Source organism: Scyliorhinus canicula, chromosome 1 (genome assembly GCF_902713615.1).
Source record: "Scyliorhinus canicula chromosome 1, sScyCan1.1, whole genome shotgun sequence".
NCBI lineage: Eukaryota > Metazoa > Chordata > Chondrichthyes > Carcharhiniformes > Scyliorhinidae > Scyliorhinus > Scyliorhinus canicula.
Window position 1 is genome coordinate 18223521 of NC_052146.1, and position 20808 is coordinate 18244328.

Below are 20808 nucleotides of genomic sequence, written 5' to 3' on the forward strand. Positions count from 1 at the left end.
AGATCCTTCTGTTGAGGTCAGTGAGGAGTCCAGATAGCTGATTGACCGTATCACCAGGCACAGACAGTGCATTGATACAATAAATGAGGAAAGGAGGGGAGGAAATCACACAGGTCAAGATGAATCTCATGCATTCCTCCTTAGTCAACTTTAACTAATGTATCAATTACCCGCCAATGGCAGATCTGTAACCACCAGGCGTGCACCCTCAGCTCAACTGATTCTCTTCAGACACAACCCCAAAATGGTTCCCACCCACCATCAACACTGCACTGAGATAGATATCACTGCTTCAATCCTTCAAGCTGTGAGACACGAGTGAGACACCTTGCTTAAAGCAGATTTCTCTGAAATAACCCTAACGGTGCCTGAAAACACAAGTGATACCGGATGACCACGGGTTTTGATGAATGGAGTAGTTTAACTAAACAGCATGCACCCCCCTGCATAGAGTTACTTTTTGAAAGTACTAATTTCATTATTTGAATTCACACACACACAAAGCACAGCACGATGAAGGATCTAATAATAATCTACAAAGCTTTGGCCTCGCATTTTAATGTTAGCAAAGCAGTGATCGAGCCTTTGGCAGACGTTTTAATTCCATTTGCCGCTCAGACAGCCAAGTCTATTACCCCAGGTTCCCTTTCATATTACTCAAACCCACAACATCTGCAAAACAGATGAGAAAATAATTTGGATCTCAAACACAATTTCACTCTTCAAGAAAAAAACGATTCTTTAAAAAAAATTATTACTGGTACAAGTGCCAGCATCAAGTATTCCAGGACAGGTGTACAGCACAGCTACCCCTACCATTCTCAAGAAAGTGCTCCAACGCCTCTAGTCGGAGAAACTAGAACCGAGGACATAACCTCAGGCTGAAGGGACGATCCTTTAAAACTGAGATGAAGAGGAATTTCTCCAGCCAGAGGGTGGTGAATCTGTGGAACTCTTTGCCACAGGAGGCTGTGGAGGCCAAATCACTGAGTGTCTTTAAGACAGAGATAGATAGGTTCTTGATTAATAAGGGGATCTAGGGTGAAGGGGGGAAGGCAGGAGAATGGGGATAAGAAACGCTTCAGTTCTGATAGAATTGTGGAGCAGACTCGATGGGCCGAAGGCCTAATTCTGCTCTTGTGTCTTATGGTCTATGGTCTTATGGTCTTATAACTGAGCAGGAAGCTCAGCAGGATGATTCCTGGTGTAGTACATGTTTCTGCCCGAGATCCTTTTAGGAAATTGCGTTAAAAATCAAAAAGTTACTTTAATATCACATGTGAAGGGCAGCACAGTAGCATTGTGGATAGCACATTCGCTTCACAGCTCCAGGGTCCCAGGTTCGATTCCGGCTTGGGTCGCTGTCTGTGCGGAGTCTGCACATCCTCCCCGTGTGTGCGTGGATTTCCTCCGGGTGCTCCGGTTTCCTCCCACAGTCCAAAGATGTGCAGGTTAGGTGGATTGGCCATGATAAATTTCCCTTAGTGTCCAAAATTGCCCTTAGTGGTGGATGGGGTTACTGGGTTATAGATATAGGCTGGAGGTATTGACCTTGGGTAGGGTGCTCTTTCCAAGAGCCGGTGCAGACTCGATGGGCCGAATGGCCTCCTTCTGCACTGTAAATTCTATGAATGGTTCCCACTATATAAACCATAGAATCATAGAATTTACAGTGCAGAAGGAGGCCATTCGGCCCATTGAGTCTGCACTGGCCCTTGGAAAGGGCACCCTACACAAGCCCACACATACACCCTATCCCCATAACCCAATAACCCCACCCAACCTTTTTGGACACTTAAGGGTAATTTAGCATATCCAATCCACCTAACCTGCACATCTTTGGACTGTGGGAGGAAACCGGAGCACCCTGCGGAATCCTACGCAAACACGGGGAGAACGTGCAGACCCTGCACAGACAGTGACCCAGGCCGGGAATCGAACCTGGGACCCTGGAGCTGTGCTATGCTACCATGCTGCCCAAATTAAAGACGTATGATGGTGGCACCTGGAGTTGGGAAGGTCTTTAAGATTGTTTCAGATGTTCAATGGGGCTCGTGTTAAAATAAACCTGATGAGCCATTCGTCCAAAACGAAGCCAGCTTGTCACCAGGGCCTCTAACATAAGTCTATAATAGGTTGCATCTCAGAAATTTCGCAACAGGCACTGACTGATACCTTAAATGTGAGAGACACAAGGGCAGGGAATGTAAACAACAAATGCTGGATGGAGACCAGTGCAAGAATAACTGTGAAATGTAAGAAATGCACATCAGTTAAGGGGGAAGTGGTTAAATGACTCAACAGGATTCTTCCATTACAATTATTTCTGTTGGCATTAGCTTGGATTTTCTCATTTATGTCTAGTGCATTTTCAATCATAAGTGCATGATTATCGTGATCAATCCTTGCTTCCCCCCTCGGTTCCCTTTCCTTGTACATTTCTGTGTTGTTGAAAAGAAGAACCATTTGCATTAATTGTCCAACAATGTTCAGGGGAGGGGGGGGGGGGGGAGAGAGAGAGAGAGTGTCATCAGGTAACAGGAATGTAAAACTATCCAATTTGCCATTAATCTAAATCTTATTTTTAAGAGGAAAAAAACTTATTTACGAGATTCTATTGAATTTTAAGCAAACCCAACCAGTGCCCACTTTCGGGTTTTGACTGTCTGAGCGGGTGAACAGCTGCCAGGCAAACAGTGAATAAGCTGCCAACATCCAATTGCTTACAAATTATTTGCTCCAGATTTATCTGCATGATGCGTGCAATTCTGAGATGCACTAAATACCACAAAGAGCAGAACCAGGCAATCCAATTCGAAATGCAGGATGTCACAGATTCAATCTTGCATTCGTATCTTGGTTGCAAAGCTGAATCGGAATGCACTGATGAGATTAGACACATTGGATTTGCAAATGTAAACTGCGTCACAATGCACGACTGGAAAAGTGACTGCATTCTTGCGCAGCACACCATGACTTCTCAGGATCCATACAAAAAGGCAGTCAAAAGTCAGCGCCTGACGTTCCCCTGACAGGTTGGGATTGTGAAGTCAAGGCCTAGTTTCATTGTGAAGTCAAGTCCCATAGCTCTGCCCACGAGCTCCAGTCTGCTTGAACCCTGGAATGAACAGCCTTGAAGAGGAGCAGGCTATCCATATCTGCCACTCTTGCTGGCTTTAGTGTGACTCAGCAATGGTCAGCCAGGAGCACTGTTGAAATTGAACTAATGGGCCATATGCGCCTCTGCCACTTCCTGTAATACTACTGACCTCTCCAAATGCCAATGCTAATGGAAAGACAGATGGACCCCGATGGCAAGGAAGAATATGAAGATATGAAACAATGACCAGAAGCTCTGCAAATCAATTAAATAAAATAACATGAACTGAAATTGATGTCCTTCAGACCAATAATCCCCACTCTCCAGAAGTCATCGAGTTTTACTAGAGTATTAGCCTTTTACTATCCAATGCTCATTATCAGACATGTGCATCGGAGATTATTGCATGCTCTATGGACATTACCTGAAGCTACCCTGCTTGGTAGGTAATTAGCCATAGTCCAACAAGGGACCATAGACTCCTCTTTTTGTTAGAGAGAGAGAATGGGACAGCTGGTTATTTAGTTCAAGGGACACCACTTCACATCAAGTACAGGAGGTAAACCTCCACGTCTACCTCAGATTGGGAATCAAACCCAAAGTGTTGGCGTTACCCTAAACTGAACAGTCGCCATCTGAGCAAATCAACCCACTAACTACCTTGTTACGCTCGTACAAAGAAGTCAGAGTTAACCTGATTGTACCCAATCCATTATTATACCCAGAGCTTCCACAGATCCTAAGGGGACAATTGCAGGCAGCAACTGCAGTCACTGTTGATTCACTAACTTACTGCAGGAAGGGACAAAGTGAGGAATCAAACCAGCAGGAGAATTTCATACAACCTGGCTTCATCAGGTGAGTGGATCAGCCAGTTAACTTGTCACAAAGTGTGAAAAGCTAATAGACATTGCTCTCTGCTGATTGCTGCAAAGCATCTGTGAAGCCTGGAGGGACACATGTTTGAGATGAGTGAAGGGAACACTGATGAGAACAGATAGCATGTCAAACTGACGGGGCCCAATCATCAAGACAGCCAACATGGAGTCGACGATCCTTGACAGGTAGGGCAGAGTAGGGCAAAAGTGTAAAATAAACATGCTGATTAAATAGCTCGAAGTGGCAATGGCAATGTTGGGATCCTCATGATCTGTGGAAGCATTGAGCAAAGAAAGGGAAGAGAATCTGAGGGAGATAATAAGAATAATAATCGTTTATTGTCTCTTCTAGAAGTAGCCAAAGTTATGGCAATGGCCGAATAGCATACTGATTTCTTCTTATGGCTACCATATCGATACAAAATCTAAAAGACCAGGAAAACATCGAGATCAGCTGAGAAAGAGATCCTTATCATGTTACTAAAGTGGCAGCTGCTAACCTACACATCTGCTATTCGATGATGATTACATAATAGAAGAGCCTACAATGGCATCTCTGGAACAGCCCAGAATTTGATTCCCTTCACGCGTTTTGGCCTGTTCCCTAACTGAGATTGCAGCTGTTAAAGTCTCAGGTTCGCCGTCACATGGACAGGTACCGACGTTTTTGATTTTAAAAGTGGGTTCTTTTCTGAAAGTGGCTTTGAATTTGCCCAACTCGTGTGTCTAACCTCATACCAATTTTTTTTGTTGCAGGAACATCTGCTGCCTTGTTAACAGAAGCTTTCCAACACTTCTAAAAGCCACGCAACTTCAACCTTCTCTGCTGCATGCAGGAAGTGAACCTGTGACCAGGAAGGGTAACTTTCCTTTTGTTCCCACAATGCTAGACGGGAGGAAACAGCCATGTTCCTATAGTTTAATCGAGGTGTGCTACGCAACGGACTTTGTGCTCAGGCGACTTGAAGGATGTGGAGACATCAAACTACATGGCGGATGAAAATGGTCATGCAGAGTTTTCCAAAGAGACAAAAGTGATGGACGAGAAGAGAAAGAAAGAGGGAAGAAAACAGAATGATTATATGAGAAATGCAGACAAAAATAACATCACACAAAGACAGGAGAACTTGAACAGTGCTATTTTCTCTCCATGAAAAACATTGATTGAATGGGACAAGGTGAAGACAGTTCTGCAGCTCCTATGCTTACTAACTTCATTCATCTATTATTGAAGATGAGTTGAAAGGCCATGTGTCATTCTAATGCAGCCAAACTGCTAGTTAGAGACGGCACATTAGGTTTTTCATCTGGCGTATCTTACAAATTGCACCTTTTTTAAAAACTACTGCGATTGAAAACATAACGTGAATTCAGCCATTTACTTAACTCTAACAAAGCTATGTTATCTCACAAATTAGCAAGGTTCAATAGTCCAGTAACCACGAGTAGAATTACAAGGTACATAGTTGTGGTAGTATGACCAGAGGCACTATGGTACCTGGGAGTGTGAGCTACCATTGGTGGAGAAGACTCGCTGCTCATTGGCCCAAGTGTTTGCATTTCATTGGTCGGAACGTAAGGTAGCTCCGCCCAGTGAGGCGGGGTATAAAAACCCATGTTTCCCAGCAGCCGGCCTTCTTTCTGTACTCGAGCTGCCGGGAAAACATCTTGTTGATTAAAGCCTTCAATACGGACTACATCCTCGTTTCAGTAGTTATTGATCGCGCATCAATAGTCTTAATCACCAACCACAAACGCTTAGGGAAAGCTCAAGGAAACACTGGTCTTCTGATCGATCAGCAAATTTTGTCTCACTTGTCGCTTCTAATATTCCTCAATATCATAACCTTTCTTGCCTCTCAATTTTAATCATATCACCGTGGTCATTGCTCCTCTAAACATTTCCTCTTTCTTTCTCCTGAGCTTCCAATATGATGTCCTCTTCCTTACATATCCACTGTCTTGAAATCATCATTCCGTCCACTGCCTACATTCTTCCCCAGAAACATTGGACCCTAGAATTTCTTACCTTCCTCGGTCAACTCTCCTTCAAACTACTTGCACCTTTTTTTAAAAGTTTAGAGTACCCAATTCTTTTTTTCCAATTAAGGGCAATTTAGCGTGTCCAATCCACCTGCCCTACACATCTTTGGGTTGGAAGTAGTGAGACCCACGCAGACACGGGGAGAATGTGCAAACTCCACATGCATAGTGACCCGGGGCCGGGATCGAACCAGGGTCCTCGGCGCCGTGAGGCACTACTGCGCCACCGTACTGCCCGCTTCTAACTTTTTAAAACCCAAGCTTAACATCATCATCCATTTATTATCATTTATCTTCAGTCCTATAGCTTCCAAGCTTGGCTCCTCATCTAGATTGCTCAATTTTAATCTATGAAATTTATATGTTACACAGCTGTTACTAATGAAAGAAAGATCTGCATTTATATCGCACTTTTCACAACCACTTGCCACCTCCCGAAGCATTTGACAGCGAATGAAGTTTATTTTTGAAGTGGAGTCACTGTTATAATATAAGAAACATGGCAGCCGATACGCACATGACCAACTCCCACATCAGCAACGTGATAGTGAGGTGACAGTCTGTTTTTCTGATGTTGATTGAGGGATAAATGTTGGGCGAAAAATCAGGGAGAACTCCCCGACTCGTTTTCAAAATGGAATCATGGGATCTTTTGCATCCTCCAAGCAGACAGAGGGGGCCTTGGTTCAACACCGGATCCAAAAGGCGGCGCCTCCAACAATGCAAGGGTGACCAGCCGTCCCTTAATTTACGGGATCATCCCACATCTGAGTCCACTCTCCCGTGTTGACTGGTTGCTGCTTGTCCTGTAATTCAGGCCTCTAAATGTCACGCATGCACAGTACCCACTTCCCCGCAAACGAGCCGGCTGTAAGAGTTTAGCTCAGTTGGCTGGACAGCTGGTTTGTGATTCAGAGCAAAGCCAACAGCATGGGTTCTATTCCTGTGCCGGCTGAGGTTATACATGAAGGCCCCGGCTTCTCAACCTCGCCTGAGGTATGGAGATCCTCAGGTTAAACTACCACCAATCAGCTCTCCCCCCTCAAAGGGGAAAGCAGCCTACAGTCATCTGGGACTATGGCGATTTTAGTTACTAGCACTTACTACAGGACTGCCATTTAACAATTTTATCTGGTTTCACCATTGACCAGTGTGGGACGCAACATAACTTCATGGAATTTTGAAGGTTCAGATTAAAATGCACCAAGTTTAACAACTGAAATGAAAAATGAAAATCGCTTATTGTCACGAGTAGGCTTCAATGAAGTTACTGTGAAAAACCCCTAGTCGCCACATTCCGGCGCCTGTTCGGGGAGGCTGGTACTGCACAGATTCCCAGACAAAGGACTGCACTGCTACTGGTGATTAGTACTGCTCATATGTGCACCGGTTTCGTGCAAACTCACTAGTCCCTAACTACCCTCAACCAATTTTGTAAAAAGCCTTTCCAGTGCACCCGAGTGAATAAAGGTTAAAGTTGGTTAATGTCATCCTCTATTAGACTGCATTGGTCTGGCAAAAAATGTCAGAGTCCCTGAAACTGCAGACCTAGCGTTACTATTCAGCTTCACTGTAAATAACATCAGAACAGGAGCATTGTCCAAACAACTGATGGCAATTTCCATATTTTTGATTGTTATATTTTTATGGAAGTGAAGGCAGGAGAAGGCTAAACCTCTCTCTTGCAATTGGAAGACGCAGGAACTTGGCCTATTATTTCTTAACATATGAGGAAATTGTAAAAGGCTGAGGTTTTACTGGGCTTTTGTACAATGCATGAAGGACCATAGTGTTAAATTAATGAAACACTAAATCTTTGGCACAATATTAAAATATCATTGATAGATAGCCACACAAATGTATTGTCTCGACAAGTAAAGATCACAGAAGGGTCACGCACATAAAGAAGGAAAAGTAAGAAGCTAAATTCCCTCATCATCTTGCTTCCGCACTCAGAGAATAGCAAGAAAATGAAAACAGACCCTTCTCCTTTGTCGCATTACTTTAATACCTGTTGGAGGTCAGTAGGGAAGACGACCTCTGCCTGCTGTGGCCATTGCGTGCCAACAGCACAGTTGCATCCTTTCTACGAAGCAGAACACAATACCCCTCCCTCACCCAACCCACCCTACTCACCGCCCATCCTACCCCAACAGGCCTTCTTGCTTTTAGGAAAGTTTTGATCATTGACTTCTTCTTCGTCGTCAGCACAGTGTGTTTGGCCTTGAACAATTCAAAACAAATCCCGAGATGTTGGCTTCAGGACATCCATTAATTTAATTATCCATTTCTAAATGTGGCCTGTTTTAAAAGACGTACGTTAAAAATTTACGGTTCATGGCGAGACAATCAAAAGGTACGTTACTTCCTTCAGAATGAAGCTAGACAGCATCACACTGAATAATAAACAGTGGGCCTGATGGGCAAATCTGATTTTATGAGTTGTCAAAAAGCATTGAACACAGCTAAATGCTAATCACTCCGGACTGTGGTTTCAGCAAAACCTCGTGGTAAAACTAACACAAGGCACCAGAGGGATTCCGCTACGTCTGATACAATTAAAAAGTGTAATCAGTTATGGCAGCAGAGACAGGCACGGAGTAAGAAACAACACAGAGGTCTGGTGAAGGGTCGCCGACCTGAAACCTTTCTCTCTGCAGATGCTGCCCTGATTTTCGTGTTTTCATGCATTTTCTGGCTCAGTGTATGCTGGAGAAATGATGTGATTTGAAGTTCCTTTCACTAAGTCCCCAATCGGCATCAGATGGAGCAGGGAAATACCATTGTGGATTCATGTCTCAGGAATCCTTGTGACCTCCGAGATGTCCTGACGGTGGCTTGGGCCGCCACTTGCCTCTAAACTATCTGACTGGATAGCTGCAGAAAATACTTCATCAGAACAAGTTTCAAACAACTGTGATTGCTCGATATGTGATGAGTTAGTGTTGAAAACAGTTTACATTCCACAATGTTTTTTTTTTCATTCATGGGATGTGTGTGGCACCGGCGAGGCCAGTATTTTCTGCCCATCCCTAATTGCCCAGGAGTGGCAAGTTCAGCCATTTCAAGAGTCACATGTAGGGCCAGGCCACGTAAGGATGGCAGATTTCCTTGGTTTTCGTGAAAATCGACAATGGTTTCATAGTCATCGTTACAGTTGTAATTCCAGATTTTTAATGAATTCAAATTTCACGACCTGTCATGGTGGGATTTGAACCCAGATCCCCAGAGCATTACGCTGGGTCTCTAGCCCAGTGACAATTTCACTATGCCACTGCCTCCCTGCATTGGACACGATGACTCATGAACTATATTATATAATTCACATCCTGAATTCCTCATCATGTATTCTGAAATATCACAATTAGGCAATTGATAACGGAATGTTGAACGCAAATATTCATTTTAAACACAAAGATTACGGCCTAGTAAATGCAACATGCTATAAATTGCGAGTTATTTCATTGAAACATGAAAAGTATTACACTGCATTCTCTGCAGTCTGATAATTATGGTGAATAGATCATTCATTGAAAGGAGCTATCAGTTGATACATTCGCAGACACACGGGGCTTTACCGGCAAAGGCCTGTGTCGAGAGTAGTTAGGGGATCTTAGGCTTCATAAATAGAAGAATTGGGCCGGATTTTCTGGCCCCTCCTGTGGGTAGGGCCCGCCGCTGACGGCTGGCACTGTACAGCCAAGCCAACAATTCTTAACCACTTTCGACCACAAAAAATAAAAGCTTTTGAATTCACATTGCCACAGACTGTTCTGGGGTCAGAGGAAAGTTGGATGCTCTCCCCAGGCTCACGAAAAAAGTCTTTCCGCAGGCTGTCAGGCCCTTGAGAAACATTTACCCTGCAGCTTGTAGGTCAGACTGCTGGATTGGCAGCTGCCTAATTTCCCATACAGGCCCTCTCCTCACCAGCCCTGAAGAGGCCTACAACAAATTTCATCGGCCGGCCTTTGCAATCACTCCATAAAATGGACAACAAAATCAAAAATCAGCCCAAATGCCTTTGCTAGAGAGAGAACAAAATAACAACAATGAGGAAAAGGGCAACACAAACCAGATTCATCCAGTCTGAACAAAGGACAAAATACGCCAGATACCTGTCCATCGAGACCTGCTCAGTGCTTCCATTGCTGTTTTTCAGGTCAGTCGTACAAACCTCAAAATTAATTGCCTTGAAAGTTCATTGTTCAGTTCAGATTTCACTATAAATACACAATGTGCCTGTGATGGGATGGGGAGGCAGGCAGCTTGTTGGCTTGGCATTGTTCCTATTGTCCAAAGTACCATAAAGCAACAGAATGCTATAATCCTGGCCAATTTGGGAGCTCCCCAAGGCTCAATAAAGAGGCCTGGTAACAGGCAACCAGCAGGGAACAGGCAGAAGAGCAGTATCATATTTGACAGTGCAATGGGCATAGAGAGCATTAGATCTGACAGTAGAGTGTGCAGTGGGGCTTTTACAAAGCTTTTGAATCTTCAAAAATGTTTTCTCCACTTTTCTCAAGGCAGTGTATGTTACAAAGCTGAAAAGAAAGAAAACCAATCTCCATGACCAAGTTTTCATTCACCCGCCCCAATGTCTCTGGCTGTGGCTCAGTGTCTGATTAAAAGTAAAGTCACCATCGTCCCAGGTGACCAGAGGCTGCTTTCCCCTTTGAGGGGGGAGAGCTGGCTAGTGGTGATTTAACCTGAGGATCCTCACACCTCTGGCAAGGGGCAAAGTTGAGAAGCCAGGGCCTTCAGGGCCTCAGCCGATGTGGGAATTGAACCCATGCTCTGCATCACAAACCAGCTGCGCAGCCAACTGAGCTAAACTTGGCCTTCACTGAGTTGGAGGATCACTATTGTAAGGGGGATTACAATTGGCCCCAGTTGTTATTGGGATGTGGAAAGTTATTCAATTTTACTTATTACACCTTCTGTGAAGTACCTTTGGTTCTTTATCTACATTGAAGGTTGTTGTTATTCTTAAGCTCGAGCAAAAGACAGGCTAAGTAAATTACGTATCTAGGGACATACTGTACACTGTTAATTGAAACCAGATAAGGGCAAAAGGGAACAGGAATAGAAGGATGTGCTAATAGGGTTAGATGAGGTAAATAGAGTGCAAGGAACTCTGTTGTAAGCAAAAACAACAACACAGACCATTTGGCCAAACTGTAAGTTTCAATACTGTAAGCTCTATGTCATTCTACCTATCCTTTCCCATCCTAATCCTGGGGGATACCATTGACCAAAACCTTAACTGGACTAACCATATCAATACTGTGCCTACAAGAGCAGATCAGAAGCTGGGAATTGTGCAGTAGGTAACTCACCTCCTTACTCCCCAAACCCTGTCCAAGGCACAAGTTGGGGGTGTATTGGAATACTCCCCACTTGTCAGTGCAGCTCCAACAACACTCAAGAAACTCGATACCATCCAGGACAAAACAGCCCGCTTGATTGGCACCCCATCCACCATCTTCAACATTCATTCCCTCCGCCACTGACGCATAGTTGCAGCAATATGTACCATCTACAAGATGCACTGCTGCAACTCATCAAGATTCCTTTGACTGCACCTTCCAAACACCCGACCTCTACCACCTAGAAGGACAAGTGCAGCAGATGCATGGGAAGACCACCACTTGCAGGTTTCCCACCAAGCCGCTCACCATCCTGGCCTGGAAATATATTGCTGTTCCTTCACTGTCGCTGGGTCAAAATCCTGAAACTCTTTCCCTACCAGCACTGTGGGTGTACCTACACCTCAGGGACTGTAGCAGTTCAAGAAGGCAGCTCACCGCCACTTTCCGAGGGCAATTCCCAGGGAGGCAGTGTCCTAGTGGTCAGTGGGCTAGTAAACCAGCGACACAGAGTAATGCTCTGGGGACCCAGGTTCAAATCCCGCCACTTCAGATGGTAAAATTTGAATTCAATAAAAACCTGGAATTTAAAGTCTAATGATGACGATGAAATCATTATCAATTGACGTAAAAACCCATCTGGTTCACTAATGCCCTTTATGGAAGGAAATCTGCCGTCCTTGCCTGGTCTGGCCTACATGTGACTCCAGACCCACAGCAATGTGGTTGACTCTTATCGGCCCCTCAAGGGAATTGGGATGGGCAGCTGGCACAGCCTGCAACGCCCACATCCCATGAACGAATAAAAAATTAGGGATTGATCAACAGATGTTGGCCCAGCTAGCGATGCTCACATCCCATGGCAGAATAAAGTTTTAAAAAAGAGCAGGTAAATAGATTATTTTAATAAAAAATTTGTTTGGTCAAACATACTTTCTACACAACAGTCTCACTGGCCGGGGCCAGTGTCTGTGGGATAGTCTCTCCCAGCCTGCAGGCTTCCCATGAACTTTGAATTCCTGGGAAAAATCTCCCGGAAAGACAAGGCTGATTTCTGAGCAGGAGCGCTGAATTGGAGGAAGGAATTGAGATGACACCAGCTATAAAAATCGTCAAGAGCCAGAAAGTGCAATTGGGACCTGAGAGCGGTATTTGCTGGAGAGAAGCCACCAGTAATTAATCTGGAATAGCAGCAGATGGGAATCAGAAGGGTGAGAATAGAAGGGTGACGAAGCACTCAGTGCTAGAAATACAGGTAATTAATAAAACCGCCCAATTACTACATTATTAACTACTTGCTGTCAACAGCACCTTGGCATGGAGCAGACAGCCAAAAAGGTATTCCTTAAATTCATAATCCGCTCAGCACTTCTTACTGAAAAAAAAAAATCAGAGAGCGCAGTAAAATAGCTATCAACACAACTCTCTCACTGATTATTTAATAAGCCCAGTCAGCCATTCATTATGTTAATTATTAAATTCAACCAGGAGCTTCATTATTATTCCTTATTGAAATAGTTGGCTAATTTAATACTATATATGAAAGACAAATATATACCGAAGAGTAATAAACGTAAGGGATACAGGCTGTTTCTGGACTGCAAGGGCAGGAGGTATTGAAATGGAGCTGTGCAAATGCAACAGGGAATAAACAAGAGGGAACATGGATATTAAAAGAGCTCCATTGGGGAGGGAGGTTACACCTGTAAAATATAAAGAGTGGAATAATTGAAGGTGAACAAAGGAATGCACTGATGAAAAAAGGCGTGCATTTATATAGCAACTTTCACCACCTCAGAACATTGCAATGTGCCTTACAACTGCCAATGAAATACTTCTGAAGTCGCAATATTGTAACTAAAGATTGCGATCAAGGACTTCAATTTGAATTATTTCTGCTTTATATGGCAAATCAAGGGCAGAATTTTCCACCCCCCCCCCCCCCCCCCCCCCCCCACGGCGCCTTTCCCAGTGCAGGAGGCAGCTCGCCGTCGGCTGCCAGCAGGACCTCACAGTCCCACCAATTGTCTACGGTCTTCTGCGTGGCTCACCCTTCCCGTTGCCAGGAACACGCCACGGTGGGGCGGGGGTCCTCCGGAGCAGGACTGGGAAATCTGTCCCTGATACTGGGTCAGGCCCAGGGGGGCCCTCCAGCTAAGCTGGAAAATCCCACCCTAGTACCGGGTCAGGCCCACCTTTGAAAACGGGTTTGGCGCGCCCGTAATTGAGCAGTTTCAGCCCAAACTGTCAAACCTTTTCAGCCCAGATTTTAAAGTTCTAAATCCTGCCATTTGGTACTGGCTTGAATACTGCTACGTACTCCTGGCTCCGTGACGTGGAACATAGTTGCAGATCAGAAGGCACTATAAACTGTAAACTAATTTTAGTTTGCCAGTCACTTCATCGCAAGAAAGCACAGATCAGAAAAGAATGTTGGGGTCAATCGAATCCAATTGCTCCTTCAGTGATTTCAAGGCCTTTAGCTTCACCATGTGTTCAGTGCACTGTGAAACAAAACTGATTTTAGTTTGAGCCAGTGTCCTCCTGCTTCAATGTCAGAGTTTAGTTTCAATTAGTGTTTCAGATGTACCTTGCACGATCATAAACTGTACCTCTTTTAAGTTGCCTTTCAATGACCTCTTCTCAAGGGCTAAGGAGCCCAAGCTTCTCCACATTTGCCTCATAATATAGTCACTCGGAATGAGTCTAAAAATCACAAGAGACTCCTGGATAAGGGAAGATAGGGGGCCATTCAGCCCATCTTAATTCTATCGTCCAGAACAGCCCTCTTCCCCTTCGCAGCATCAAGTTCTTTCGAACCAATTCCAATTCTTGCTCTGCTGCCCAGGCATCCATTCCAAGTGCTAATCACCTTCGGTGTGATTTGGAGTTGGGGACCAAGTGCAATGTGCCCAATTTTGCAGACGACACTAAGATGAGTGGTAAAGCAAAAAGTGCAGAGGATACTGCAAGTCTGCAGAGGGATTTGGATAGTTTAAGTGAATGGGCTCGGGTCTGGCAGATGGAATACAATGTTGACAAATGTTATCCATTTTGGGAGGAATAACAGCAAAAGTGATTATTATTTAAATGATAAAATATTAAAACATCCTGCTGTGCAGAGGGGCCTGGGTGTGCTAGTACATGAGTCGCAAAAGGTTGGTTTACAGGTGCAACAGGTGATTAAGAAGGCGAATGGAGTTTTGTCCTTCATTGCTAGAGGGATGGAGTTTTAAGACTAGGGAGGTTATGCTGCAATTGTATAAGGTGTAAGTGAGGCCACACCTGGAGTATTGTGTTCAGTTTTGGTCTCCTTACCTGAGAAAGGACGTACTGGCACTGGAGGGTGTGCAGAGGAGATTGACTAGGTTAATCCCAGAGTTGAGGGGGTTGGATTATGAGGAGAGGTTGAGTAGACTAGGACTGTACTCGTTGGAATTTCGAAGGATGCAGGGGGGATCTTATAGAAACATATAAAATTATGAAGGGAATAGATAGGATAGGTGCAGGCAGGTTGTTTCCACTGGTGGGCGAAAGCAGAACTAGGGGGCATAGCCTCAAAATAAGGGGAAGTAGATTTAAGACTGAGTTTAGGAGGAACTTCTTCACCCAAAAGGTTGTGAATCTATGGAATTCCCTGCCCAGTGAAGCAGTTGAGGCTCCTTCATTAAATATTTTCAAGATAAAGATAGATAGTTTTTTGAAGAATAAAGGAATTAAGGTGTTCAGGCAGGAAAGTGGAGCTGAGTTCACAAAAGATCAGCCATTGAATGGCGGAGCAGGCTCAAAGGGCCAGATGGCCTACTCCTGATTCTAGTTCTTATGTTCTTATGTTCCTATTAAGAATCATCCTGTGCAGTCAGATGAAGACATGGCAGAAAGTCATGGCCCTGAGTAAATGTCATCCTCAAATGGAGTGGCTGTCAACACTTCAAAAGTACTTTTGTTTTGTCTGTAAAGTTCTTTAGGGCTTCCTGACGTCATGATGGGCTATATAAGAAATGAAAATCTTCTATTTTCTTTTCAGCTAGCTCACACGTCTATCCAGTTAGCTCAGTTGGGTGGATGGATGGTTCTTGATGCGGAGTGACGGCAACAGCGCGGGTTCAATTCCTGTATCGGCTGAGTTTATTCATGTAGGCCCTTCCTTCTCAATCTTGCCTGAGGTGGGGTGATCTTCCGGTTAAATCACCTCTAGTCAGCTCTCTGCTCAAAGTGAACAGCCACCTCAGGTTCTCTGGGACTGTGGTGAGGTTTACATGTTTAGCAGCAGACAGGGGGAAATGTCCTTCCAAAACGAAGCCCAGAATCTTCAGAGTAGACACACGTTCAAGGCAGTTCATTATTCAGACCAATAGTTCCCCCAGCAAAAACATTTGACCTGAATCCAGTGAAATTGCAAGTACACAGCAGTAATCATTAGGTGAGAAGTAATGTTTCATCTCTTTCTGGGCTCCTTTTAAGAATAACATATTAGTCAGGAGTAATGAACAATGTGACCTGGTTGTCGCACACACTAGCATGCCCTTTGTGGGAGTTATCTGTGCCTCATCAGCCTCACGGGCACGTTTGTCATCAGGTGTGTGAGCTAAGTTTGGTTTAATTTGCATCTATATAAAGCTTTCTGAGTCATGGGGATAAGGAGCTGGGCCCCATCACCGTGGAGTAGCTCCCAGCAACTGATTCAGATGGGACTTGCTGTTAAGTGGAATGCAGGAGGTCATCCTCAATTTTTGAAATCATTGAGACGAATGACTTTCAGCCTGGGTATTTCAATGTGTGACCTAAACAGGCAGTCAGGTGGAACAGTGTGTCTGCAGGTCTGGTGGCTTGTGCACTTCATGAGGGCTGGTTTAGCACACTGGGCTAAATCGCTGGCTTTGAAAGCAGACCAAGCAGGCCAGCAGCACGGTTCAATTCCCGTAACAGCCTCCCCGAACAGGCGCCGGAATGTGGCAACTAGGGGCTTTTCACAGTAACTTCATTGAAGCCTACTCGTGACAATAAGCGATTTTCATTTTCACAAGATGTGAAGAGTAAAATGGAACCATTTCAATAAGGGAGCTTTCTCCCTTATTTCAAACAGTGTGGGGAAGGCAAAACAACCAGGGTGTTTCTCAATAAACAGGCAGCTCTCACCAATAAATCAAGTAATAATAATAATCGCTTATTGTCACAAGTTGGCTTCAGTGAAGTTACTGTGAAAAGCTCCTAGTCGCCACATTCCGGCACCTGTTTGGGGAGGCTGGTACGGGGCTTGAACCTGCGCTGCTGCCTTGTTCTGCATTACAAGCCAGCTGTTTAGCCCACTGTGCTAAACCAGCCCCTGAAGTCAAGCCCAGACCCCAGCATTTGGCATTTAAGACATTTTTCCTGCTCGGCCTGGGGCCTGGTTACACTATAATTGGTCAGTCACATCTCGATCTCAAAGTTGTGCCCTCATTTCATTCCTCTAGCAGACTGAAGCCAAACAATTTGTCCTTGATGGTCTGAAATCAAATGCACTCAAGTGCTGAGGGTTATCCAGCAGTCTACAAATTCATGGTCAACATTGATCACGTGTTTTTACCACTTCCTCCCTCCACAGTCCTGATTTGATGGGACTTTAATTAATCCAGGCGGCACAAAGGCCTTTTCCACAAATGCAGGGGACACACGAGGTGGGAGAACCTACTGAACTGTGCAAAATAGGCAGGGCACTTCACACATTGTAACCTGTGCCTGTGCAAATAGTTTCTATGGTACCGGCAACTTGTGTGGACCATTTCCCCGTTGCAGTTTGTCACCCGTGATGAGCCTATGGTAAGTGGTGGGGACTGGAGTAGTACAGAGCTCCAAGACACTTGGCGACCTGTCCATAAATATGATTTTAATCCTTGCAAAGGCCACAGAGGAGGTTATATTTCGAACAGGAAGGCTGAGTGTCTGGGAATCATGGAACTTACAGTGCAGAAGGAGGCCGAGTCTGCACCAGCCCTTGGAAAGAACACCCTACTTAAGCCCACATCTCCACTCTATGCCCGTAACCCAAATGACCCACCTAACCTTTTTGGACACTAATGGCAATTTATCACGGCCAATCCACCCAACCTGCACATCCTTGGACCGTGGGAGAAAACCGGAGCACCCGGAGGAAACCCTCGCAGACACGGGGAGAATGCGCAGACTCCGCACTGAGTGACCCAAGCCGGGAATTGAACCTGGGATCCTGGAGCCGTGATGCAACAGTGCTAACCACTGTGCCACCGCGCGGCCCACAACCCAATTGTGAGCATTTCCTGTCACACAAAAATAGAAATTGCCAGTAGCGTCACCCATTTTTTCATGTCTCATAAGGTGGTGGATAAGTGTTGCTGGAAAACCTGAGAACTCACTTCACAAGCCACATTGTGACAGCTGACAGTTGTGAAGAGTGCGAAAATCTAACAGAAAAAGACCAAAAAAATCCAAACGACATGAAGTAACACGGGGGAGTAAATCCATGACCTGTTCACAATATCTTGTTTGAGTGCATTTAGGCTGTTGGCACACAAGTCCAGTTTTGACTACATATATGGTCAAATCTGCTTTCTGTCCTTGCATCCCTTTCAATTGATAGGGGAAGGTGGTGCTTCTGGGAAACCTGAGGACAAGACCTGGGGAATTCACGGGATGTTAGAACGTCCTGCTGAAGAGGTGGACTCTGGGGACTGCTGGAAGCACTCTGTTAGATCAGAGCCAGTAAAAAAACAAAATCTCAAGAACAATTTTGTCCCTACAGGCAGAAGTTCCATTAAAAGAACGGAGCCCCAAAGTCTCATTTTGTTTCACAAAAAGTAGTGGGGGCAGAATTATTTTTTTTAGCATTTCCTTCTGATGACCTGTGTTAATTTTTATCTCAAATTGGTCAAAAGCACGTCAGTGGTCCTTGATGAGCGCCTTTGTAACCGGCAAGCAGGCAGGAAGAGGGCAAGCCCCAGAGTTTAGCAGGGGGGGACAAGATGGCAGAAGCAGAAAGACCCAGCTAGGGGGCCTCAACAGAGCAAAAAAAAAACAAGAGTCGGGGATAGAGAGGTCACCAGTGGTTTGAGAAATACCAGCCAGGCGAGGAAGCAGGAGTACATAAAATCAACAAGAATAGGAGTCGACCATTTAGCCCCGAGAGCTTATTCCACCATTCCATGAGATTGTGGATGGTTTGCAACCAAACGCCACATACCTGCCATTATCCCGTCTCCCTTAACATCTTTGATTAACATAAATCTATCAAGCTCAGATTTACAATTCAGTTAAACCAATAAAAAGTATTATTTGTGGCAGAGAGTTCCAAGCAGCTTGTGTGTGGAAGTATTCCCACATTTCACTGCTGAATGCTAATTTTTAGACTATGCCCCTTCGTCCTAGACCAATAGGAACATAGGATATAGGAATTAGGAGAAGGAATAGGCATTTCAGCCCTTCGAGCCTGCTCCTCCATTCAATCAGATCATGGCTGATCTTTTCCTGGTCTCAAACCCACCTCCCCACCTGTTGCCCACATTCCTTTCAACTGTTTTTTTTTTGTCAGAAATATATCTATTTCCTTCCTGAAACCATTTAATGACTCGGACTCCACCGCACTACGGGGCAGCGAGTTCCACAAATTCCCCACCTACTGCGCAAAGTAGTTCCTCCTCATCTCAGTTCCACATCTACCACCTATCAACCAATAGAAGTAATTTACCTCTACCTCCCCTAATCGTTCCTCTTAATGTGATGAAAATGTTGATCACATCACTCTCTCTTTCTAAATCTGACCCTCGTTTGTTAAATCTTGTCTCGTAAATTAATGCAAAATGGTCCATGTTGGTAAATCCATACTCAACTCCCCCCCAAGGACAAATGTATCCTTCCCAAAATGCGGCACTCACACCTGAACACAGTACTCCAGGTGCTGTGGCTTTGTTTAAATGTGACACAATGTCTACCCTCTTATATTCTAGCCCTCTAGCTATAAGGACCAGCATTTCAATCGCCTTTCTGTTTATTTTCTGTACCTGTCCATGGTATTTTAACAATCCATGTACATTCCCGTACCAGCCTCCCTGGACAGGCGCCGGAATGTGGCGACTAGGGGCTTTTCACAGTAACTTCATTGAAGCCTACTCATGACAATAAGCGATTTTCATTTCATTTCATTTTCATTATGGAACTCCACCATACATAAAATACTCTGATCTACCCTTTATGTATCTTCACTGCAGGTGGAATCACAGCGGAGAACAAGAACCCCAGTCAGATAATACTACATGAATAACTTCTAAGTTAAGGTGGCACTGTCTGCCCGTTTCTGTGGTCTTGTGAGCTTGCCATTTCAGAAAACAGTGGGACAGAATGGACTATAAATTTTGAGGGAACAGAGGAATGGGTTCCTTAGGTAAAGATAGAGCTCCTTCTGGTTATTGATTGCAAGTTAAAGAAGCTTTCGTGGTTGTGTTGCAAAGAACGTAACCCACCAGCAGCACGGTAGCACAGTAGTTAGCACTGTGGCTTCACAGCGCCAGAGTCCTAGGTTCGATTCCCTGCTGGGTCACTGTCTGTACGGAGTCTGATTTAGCTGGTTTAGCTCAGTGGGATACACAGATGGTTTGTGATGCAGAACAAGGCCCAGCAGCGTGGGTTCAATTCCCATACAGGCTGAGAATTCTGAATTCTCCCTCGGTGTACCCGAACAGGCACCGGAATATGGTGACTTTGGGTTTTTCATAGTAACTTCCTTGCAGTGTTAACGTAAGCCTACTTGGGCAGCACGGTGGCACAGTGGGTTAGCCCTGTTGCCTCACAGCGCCGAGGTCCCAGATTCGATCCCGGCTCTGGGTCACTGTCCGTGTGGAGTTTGCATGTTCTCTCCGTTTTTGCGTGGGTTTCGCCCCCACAACCCAAAGATGTGCATGGTAGGTGGATTGAACATGCTAAAATTGCCCATTAATTTGGAAAAAAATGAATTGGGTACACTAAATTTATTTTAAAAAACGTAAGCCTACTTGTGACAATAAAAATATTATTATTATTATTCAAGCGATGTTCTTTGAGGGCACTTTGAAGAATGTAATCGGCTTTTGTCAACTGGGAATTATGAATAGTATGGACCATACGAACATGGAATATGGAGAGACAATATGAAATAAAGGGAGGTTCAGGAACAGAGGGACCTCGGTGTATTTGGGGCAGCACGGTAGCACAGTGATTAGCACAGTTGCTTCCCAGCTCCAGGGTCCCAAGTTCGATTCTCGGCTTGGGTCACTGTCTGTGCCGAGTCTGCACGTTCCCCTCGTATCTGCGTGGGTTTCCTTCGGACGCTCCCGTTTCCTCCCACAGTCCAATGTTGTACAGGTTTGGTGGATTGGCCATGCTAAAATTGCCCTTAGGTTAGGTGGGGGTTACTTGTTTACGGGGACAGGGT

General features: G+C 44.8%; 1 protein-coding gene across 4 annotated transcripts in view; it reads right to left on the reverse strand.

Annotated features, from left to right (window-relative positions):
- The window catches only part of LOC119974608 (unconventional myosin-XVIIIb-like), a 390682-nt gene that overhangs the window by 354603 nt on the left and 15271 nt on the right, over positions 1-20808 (reverse strand). For 3 of the 4 annotated variants that reach the window (XM_038813847.1, XM_038813761.1, XM_038813683.1), the window contains exon 2: positions 4848-4963. The exons of the other annotated variant lie outside the window; for it this stretch is intronic. In XM_038813847.1, coding sequence (XP_038669775.1) covers positions 4848-4886 — 39 coding nt within the window. In that variant the 5' untranslated portion in view covers positions 4887-4963. The remainder of the gene's footprint in view (positions 1-4847; positions 4964-20808) is intronic. 4 annotated transcript variants of the gene reach the window in all.